The following is an 8,905-nucleotide window of genomic DNA, read 5'->3' on the forward strand; positions in this document are numbered from 1 at the left end:
TGTGTCCCATAATGAAATTATATACAAAGTTCTACGGCAGTATAGAGGAAGAAGCAATTAATTCTTCAATTAGTAGGAGTCAGGGAAGGTTTCGCTTTGGAACTGGGCCTCAAGAGATGAAGGGGAAAGGTCATTCTGGAAGACAAACAGCAAAAAAGGCACTTGTTCTAGGAACAGCAAGCACTGTCACACAGCTACTGCACAAAGTTTGGGGCAAAGGAAAAAAAGAGCAATAGAAGACGGAGCTGGAAAAAAAACGAAATGACAGATTTTGAAGGAGTTGTATATCGTGCGAAAAATTAATGGTGCAAGAACCAAGATTTTTGAGCAGAGGTATGAACTGTTCATTTACCTGTAGTGGCAGTGAGAGAAGCATGGGCAGGATAGAGTCCTTAGAATACTTCCGCAGCTAACAAATGCCATCATTTTTCTTGATTCAAGTAACTGATACACAGAAAGAACTTATCTCACAATCTTTTCACTTAAAACTCTAAATGACAGACACCCTCTTCTCTATTTATCAAAGAAAATAGATAATAAGCTCTAACATAAACACCACTTGAGAAGACCAAATAAGAGCCTGAAAAGGTAAAGAGTAAATTTAATCTAAGGAGTAAAGTAAAATAACTAAGTAGGAAAAAAATGTTTTAATTGCATACAATATCCATATTTTTAACGATTTGAAATAATAGATAAAATATTTCATTAATGTTCCACTACCGTGAAAAGTAACACAGAAGGAAATGAGTGCATTTTGGATATACAACCTGGCCTTCTAAACATGTTTACATGAATGTGACTTAAACATAACATGTGCCAAATACATGACTTTCTCACAGAAACCAGCACCTCTTAATGACCTTTTTACTTGTCAATAAAAAAATTAGGTAAACAAATAAACAAAATCAATGAATGTATGATCTGTCATTCTCCCAAAAGGTGAGGCCAGGATCTTTGCTGTCATGTTTAGATATGGGGAGGAAGAAGGAAGAAACTATCTTGGTTGTCAAATTCTGGAGATTCTTCCTTCGCAATGACTTCCTTGCAATGTTCTTGGAATGTGCTGTATCATTCCTGCTTCTATGCCTTTACTTGAGCAATTCTTCCCACCCAAAACTCCTTCTCCTGAATGACTCTATCTACATTCTGCCCTATTTAAAAAGACCTAAGGTGTAGTTCAAATTGCATCTCATCCATGAAACTGTCTCATCCATGACACCTTCCCTAAAATATCCAGTCCATACAGAACCTCTCTCTTTGCTGAAGTCCTAATAGACAAGTTAACATACTTGTCTTCTTTCACTTTCTGGCACTTAATCATTTTCATTCCTACTGCAAACCTGGTCTATGCCCTTACAAAATGACATCATATCTAAACTGATAGAAAGCCTTGCAATAGCAGAGTAGTTAAGAGCTTGGGTTCCAGACTCTAAAGTCAAGAATCAGAATACCTTGGTTCACATCCCAGGTCTACCATTTATTAGCTATATGAACTTGGGCAAGTTAACCTAATTGAATCTGTCTATGCCTTAATTTCCTCATAGGTTAAGGAAAAATAAGCACCCATCTTAAACATTTATTTAAGGAGTAAATAAGTTAACATGTAAAGCATTTAGAACAGGGCATGGTACATAGTGCCACAAGTGTTAGTTCAGCTGTTACCCATTTCCCCTTGCTCCAGGCCTCTCTGCATATTGCTCTATCACCCTTACAGGGTGGTTTTGTTAAGTCAGTGCTCTGCACAGAACTCTCCCTGGACTTCCATATCCCATGGGTCCATGACCTGAGCTTGGTAATCCAGGCACTCCACAACTCCACACTATCTAGTCAGCTTCAGTTATTCAACATCTGCTTTATACAAAATAAGAAATAGACACATAAGGCATAAATCCTCTCTTCCAGGGTCTGATAGATAATTACAAAAACAAGGCACAAACATAAAAACATCACAGAGAATAGATGTTCACCCATAGCTACTCTGCAAAAGAACTCTCCAATCCAACACAGTTTCCTCAGTGTTTGGAAGATGCCAAATTCATTCAAAATTATCTGCTTTTGTCTGTTTTACGCCACTCTCAATCCTTTAAAACACACAAACAACTCCAAAAAGCACTGTTACTTAACTCGTATCTATACACCCCCATTTTAAAGTCTAATTCAAACACCATCACTCTCTTGCCATTTAAACTTATATAATCCTATCTCACGTCAATCAACTGCTCTCAAGTTGTAGAGTCACACTCTCTATCCAAAATATAAGATCCTAGAAAGAAGGAACAACAATTTCTTACTAGTTCTTGTCATTTCCTCTCCCCTCAACACGAGGCCCTCCATTAAAACAGATCATGATAGAAGAGGTGCTCAAAAACATGCATTGAATTTAAGCAAAAAAGCGAAACTGGAAATAGGCAATTACTGCTCCTACTACTAAGTAAACTACAGTGAGACTGGAAATAACACTACCATGTCAAGCACTAGAGTACACCTGTCCACAAAGCCTCAGTCAAATAGGATCATCCAAACCAGAAGGAGGCAGTCAACTCACTCTGCCTTCTATGTAACCACCATATGGCAGATTTGCTTGTTCAGTGGCACCGTAAGTCAACAGAAAGATTAACAACCATTCTATTATCTGCCATCTAATTTAAAGAGCTTGACCTCCAAAAAGGAGTGAAGGACGAAACACAGGGCCAGCATCCAACCAGCACAATATCCAGCTGCTACGTCCCTGAGTAGATGATCTGGGAAAGCTTATTAAATTCCACTTTGTGGCAAATCTGTCACCCTCCAACATGCAGGTTTTAAGTACCATAACACATTCCATGAACTTAGCACTAAAAGGTATTACCTAGATTTCCATGTACTGACATTTTGCAAATTTTCTACAATATACATGTGTTGATTGAATAATCAGGAAGTTTCAAGTGTTTATTATTTCTTTCAGCTTTTAATGGGCTTCCAATAATGACCAATGCAGAATGCAACAATCACAAAGTGAAAGTCAACCAAAGAGCATACTACCCCAATTTTCCACTTCCCAAGTAAAGTGCCAATTTGGACAAAGTTCTCAACTCTGTATGTTTCAATTTAAAACATTACTTCTACATATGACATCGCATGAAAGAAAAAAATTTCCTATTATCTTCCTAAGACTCCACAGCACTATAACAAATTACAAAGAGCTGTTTCCCTCTTCCCCTCAACCCAAACACCCACCTCCCTAAGTACTGAGCCCTTAATAAGGGCCAAGAACAGGGTGCTAAATGATTTACATAATAATCTCGATTCTCAAAACAATAGCAGGTACCATCACTATCCCCAGAAGAGAAAACTGAGGTTTAAAGATGTCTTTTAAAAAAACTTGCCTGAGGTGATGCTTATAGAAGGAGGGGATTCTTGTGTTGTACAAAGGAATTTGCTGGGAATATATAGTAGGCCTGGGGACCTTTGTTACAAGACAATTATAGCAGAAATTCTCAAACTGGAAATTTCACACAGAGAAAACAATTAACGATATTTGGTCAAACTGTGGGTTTTCCTTGGAACTGTGTACCTCACAATATCTGACAGATAATAAATGCTCAATAAAAACCTACTGTCTGTTCAAACCTAAATTTTAAATAATTAATTTCTAAAACAATTTGATCACATGGCAAGATCTGACAGGGCATTTGTTTTAACTAGATTAGGTCGTACGATAATCAATAATTATATCTACACCTAAAGTAATGGCCTCATATCCTGAAGATGGTTTAGCTTGTAATACAGTTGGAAAACAAAAAGTGAAAAGGGTAAAAATAAGCTGTGTATCCTTTAAAGATAAGTTTTTCTAATAACAAATTCCATTCAACATTTTAACAAGTCATCTCAATTTAACATACACAATAAACACTCACTACTGACCTATTCTTAATCATCTCAAAATAACCTATTGTGGGGGTTTTAGTATAGCCATGAAAAGCACTGTTCCTATAATCACTATTTTTCAAATAAGTAAAAGAAAAAATCTAAGTCTCTTTTGAGTACTGAATGAAAGTAAAGAATGTGCATTTGCAGAGTGTGTACTTTAAGCAAACCTGTTATCTGATTAAGCTGGACCTTAATTGTTGCTCAGGGACAAAAAGAGACAAATACATAAAAGCTGGCTGAGTTAAGACACTAGCAGTTAACTGACGTTTGAATTTAATTTCTGGAAAGATGAGTTCTATGAATATTCCCTTTAAATGATTACGGGTAATCTATGAAGTCTTTCAGGTACCTAAACTTTAGTTTCCAGGGAGAAAAAAAAAGGGTCTGACCCAGGTAAAGGATCACCTGGCATTACACAGAAAAATTAACATATTTTCCAGTTCTCATCCCACACACACAGTAGGGTATAGGTATTATGCAAGCACATAGCACTTGGGCAATCTTTTCCTCCTTTCTCTGAAAAATAATTTATTTAATAATTCCTTGATTCAGTAGCAACTGAAGTACTGCCTTCTCTCTTCCTCTTCAGGCTCAGGTTTCTTTCATTTCAAAACACCACTTGACTTAAATTCTTTTTTTAAAAAAGATTTAATTATTTAACTCAGAAAGAGGGAGCAAAAAGTCAGGAGATGAAACCAGAGATATTCTTATTAGTCTTACATAACTCCCTCTAAGTTAGAACTCTGAAATCAGTAGCACAAAGGTGAGCTCTTTAGTATATACTCCCAACACATAAAGAGTTTTAAAATTTGAAAAGGTCTGTCTTTATTTTTTTTCTTATATTTTTAAAATACAAGGACCCACATGTATAGTAAATTAGAGTGCCTAAATAAAAATGCTAAAATGGTCACGCTTAAAATGAAGAGCACTAAAATCATCCTATCACATCTAGGTAATGCAATAATTGATAGAACTGGATATAATATCAGAAAATAAATTAATTTCCTAAATATCACCTCTGTAAGTATGCATTAAGAATTTTTAGTAAATGCTGCAGGGAACATCAAAAAGTGATTTTCAAAAGCAATAGGTATATGTTCTCCCAATATGCAAACAAAACTGAAAATGTAAAGTTAACAGTTGTTCATGCTTAATTAAATCGCCTTTGATAACTGCAAATTACTCCTACACGGGTAAATATGTATCAAATCCTTCAAAAACATAAATTCACACAAAGCATTGTCCTTACTAGAAAGGCCCTGATCTGAACTCAACTAAAAGCTATGTGTTAACTACCTCTCACCACTGAGACACTTGAGCCCCAGTGTAACACTGGCCGCGGATTCCCTGCATTGCTTTGAGAACTGCTGCTTGCTTCATCAAGCGCTGAACTGCGAATTCACCTTTCTAAAAAGACTGAAAGCAAGAAGCCAAGTTTCACTATCTAGTTTTCCCAAAGGAATTAGGGTTTGGGATTTCACTGGGAATGACCAGGTTATCAAGATGCCATCGCCCTCCAGAGGCATTTAATTACAATACCTTCTCTGTTTTCCATTCAACCACCTCAACTAAATTTCCACTAGAATCCAACACACAAAAAGTTGATTCCGTGGCCTTGCTGAAAGTCTCCTGCGCGTGCGAACCCTGGGATCCTGAATACGTTACGCAGAAAGAGCAAAGGGAAAGGAAAAGTAAAGACTGTCAGACAGCGTGGGGACATTACCTTGCCCGTCTTGTGATCAAACCAGACGAGAGCATGGTTCCTTGACAGCACTTTGCAATCGAAAGTAGCATTATTCTGCGCTGGTCGACAGCGGGCCACGGAGCGGCCGATTTTAATGGGCTCGTCCAGGTAGACATGACGCTCCTGAAACGGGTGCGAGTTCGGGCGGCAAGTGAAGATGGCCAAGGCTGACGGCATCGAGGACAGACTGGGGGTGTTTCTCCTATCAAGGGACAAAGAGGAGTTCCACCGGATCCGGACTGCCCTTCACAAGCCTCTACCCCTATCCCCCCCAAAATTTTAAATTAAAACAAACTGTGCATGGTCTAAGCATAACCAGCGAACATCAACAACTCTTCACTTGAGTGGGAAGACAAGCCAGCGCAAGCCCCATTACCTCCTTTAAAACCCAGCAGCTCCCTGATCACAAAAAGTCCCCAACTGGCAGCTTTCAGTCCATCCTCTTCCCTGGGAAGAAAAGGCTCAAACATCGGACAGCTTCGGCCAAGAAAACTCCTGGAAGACAGTTTGGGGACTGGAGGTATCCAAGCAGATGAGTCACAAACCAATTCTTGTGTTTTGTTTGGGATCGCGGCCGCCTTTCCCCCTCGGTGGCGGAAATGTTGCAGCACTGCAGCATGAAGGAAGGGTCGGTTCGGGGCGGCCAGCAAGGTCCTTTCGGGCCGAAAGAAGGTGTAGCCGAGCAGCTCTGGGCAGCCACCGCCCGTCCTCGAGGGCCTCGACAGTGGAAAGGCAGAGGCGAGGGGGTCTACACGGCCAGCCGGACAGTCTGCATGGCCCCTGCGGCGCGGAGGCCGCCCGGGAGGTGGCACGGGGTCCCTGGCCCAGCACGAGCCGAGGCGGCGGTGGCCGGGTTCCTGGGCGCGAGGAGCGGGCACCGGCGGAGGCGCGGGCAGAGGCCGAGTCGGGACTCCCCGGCACCTGGCGGGCGTCCCCGCGACCAGGGCGGGGATCCGGCTCCGCAGGCCGGTGCGGACCGAGCGAGGCGCGACCCCGGGGAGGCTCGGGGGCCTCCGCCCGCAGGAAGTTGGTCCCTGGACGCCTGGGCTCCTGGCTGCTGCTCAGCACACCGGCCGCCTCCCTTCAGGGTCGCCCCCGCGAGGGTCGCATCTCAGGGACAGCAGCCGCAGCTCCCGGAGGACGAGGAGGTGGGGGAGGGAGGCCGGCCCGGAGGTTGGGGGAGAGGCCTGGAGGCCCCGGGCTGGGTCCGCCGCAGCCTCCACCACTCGCGGCCGGTGGGACACGCTCAGGCTGTGCCCGACGAGGCAGGAAACTTTCCGACCTGGTGGGGGAAACATCAAAACAAACGGCCGTCAGGCGCCGGTGCCCGCCCGCCTCAGCCCTCATCTCCCTCAACCCGCCCCCCGCCAGTCCCCGCCAGGGGCCACGACCTCGGTCGACCTCTCCGCGGAGGGGCTGCGGGGATTTGGAGTCCGGACGCCACGACGGGTCCAGCCTCCCTCGCCGCCGCGCCGCCGCCTCAGCTTACCTTGCCAGCGCCGGCCGCCATAGTGACTCTGACTGAAACCTACCCGGTGCACCGCCACGGGAACGCGCACCCTTCAAGGGCCCTCCTACCCCCTCTCCCGCGCCGTAGTCCGGGGACATCACGTGATCGACGCCGCGGAAGCCATGATAGTCGAGGGCAGAAAAGAGGGCAAGGGAATTTTTAACAAGCCTCCGGGCGCCATCTTAGTTAAGGGCCGAAAGCTTCAAACCATGAGGCAACGTTTACCACCATTTTGGTTAATGGCAAGAAAAAATTTGACCTGTTGAAGGTTTTCTGAATAAAACGTACTAACTTCCTACTTTACCATCTTGGTTAGAAATCACCAACGTTTACTAAGTTTTATTCACTATAATTCTCGTTGAAAGTGGCGACGGGCAAAAAAAACAGGGCCATCCAAAGGAGATGTTCATTAGCAGCCATCTTAGCTGTGGGCAACACTGTCCCTCACAGCCGCCTTAGGTGTGAACAACCATATACCCACAAGTCTCAGGATTTGTGAATCTAAGATGAGAAGGTCCATCCTCCTCCTGCTCAAGTGTCCTCTGTGTATCCGAGCTAGAGGAAAACTCTTTCTTAATCCCCGCGTTCCATTTCGAATGACCATTCTGCTCCCTGGTAACTATGGTGTCCCCCAGGGCTCCAAACGCAGATTCTACCCCGGAAAGTGTGACTAAAGAAAGTTTAAATTCACGTTGCTTCTAGAGAGAGATAATCAATTTATAATGAAAAAAAGGGGATATCGCTCCTCACTCATGATATTCAGCTAGATGAGGAGTCATTGGTCGAAGGAACGAAAGAATGCAAAATCTAAAAGAAAATTTCAAGAAAAGGTGGTGAGAAGGAGTCATTCATTTAGAATCAATGGTGGCTTCATTCTCCACGACCGTGTGACCCTGCTCAAGTTTCTAAACCTTTTCAAGCCTGGTTTTCTCATCTATAACATGGAGATAACACAAGAGAATTGTAAGAACTACAATTATTATTCTGAGGATTCAAGATGATAATCCATGTTGCTCAATAAAGAGTAACTATTGTTCATTTCAATACTTAAAACATAGGCTTTTGTCCCTGTCCTAAACTCTGTGCTGAGCCCCAGGGGTGAATGAAACCTCAATCCCTGCCCTGAGAGGGCTCACCGGGGTGTTGTGGGATAGGATAAGAGGTGACAAACATAGATACAAATAACTTTGATGTAATCGGGGCTAAGATGGAGACAAGCACCGGATGCTAAAGGGGTCAGGGAGGGCCTTGTAGAGGAAGTAACTGAACTGAATCAAGGAGGGTAGGAAAACTAGAATAAATATGGTATTTGCTGAATGGCGTCATAAATTTCCAGGAAGAGGGAATAGCAAGAAAAGGAACAAGGCTGTTTGAAACAGTGGACCAGTGTGCCAGGCACGTCGTAGTGACTCAATAAATATTTGATACCTGAATAGAAATTGCATATTGTTACTCATTATTCCAGGATAAAGTAGGAGTGGCACAAAGTGAATCTGGAGAAAGAATATGCACTAGTTTATGAAGGCTTCATATACTTTTCTAAGATTCTTCACTAATTCAGCAAATATGTGTTGAACAAGTACTCCATCCATGTACTTTATTCTGGAGAAAAATAAGAATATGTTGAAAAGTTTTATTTATTTATAAGAAGAGTTTTCATTTCTTGTAACTTTTAGGCTTATGTGGAATAAAGTAATATAGGTCCCTCTGCAAATCCCTGATGACTTCTGTGCGTGAATTTA

General features: G+C 42.7%; 1 protein-coding gene across 46 annotated transcripts in view; it reads right to left on the reverse strand.

Moving 5' to 3' along the window:
• The window catches only part of SLMAP (sarcolemma associated protein), a 158,680-nt gene extending 151,455 nt beyond the window's left edge, over nt 1-7,225 (reverse strand). For 26 of the 46 annotated variants that reach the window (XM_070237326.1, XM_070237327.1, XM_070237313.1 and 23 more), the window contains exons 1-3: nt 7,143-7,225; nt 6,030-6,935; nt 5,633-5,855 (exon numbers count right to left, since the gene is read on the reverse strand). In XM_070237326.1, coding sequence (XP_070093427.1) covers nt 5,633-5,830 — 198 coding nt within the window. In that variant the 5' untranslated portion in view covers nt 5,831-5,855; nt 6,030-6,935; nt 7,143-7,225. Of the gene's footprint in view, nt 1-5,632; nt 5,975-6,029; nt 6,936-7,142 lie in introns of those variants that run through there. The other 20 variants (XM_070237298.1, XM_070237300.1, XM_070237302.1 and 17 more) reach the window with 2 other exon arrangements.
• Nucleotides 7,226-8,905: the final 1,680 nt, after the last annotated feature.

The sequence above is a fragment of the Equus caballus genome, chromosome 16 (assembly GCF_041296265.1).
Source record: "Equus caballus isolate H_3958 breed thoroughbred chromosome 16, TB-T2T, whole genome shotgun sequence".
Classification (NCBI taxonomy): Eukaryota; Metazoa; Chordata; class Mammalia; order Perissodactyla; family Equidae; genus Equus; species Equus caballus.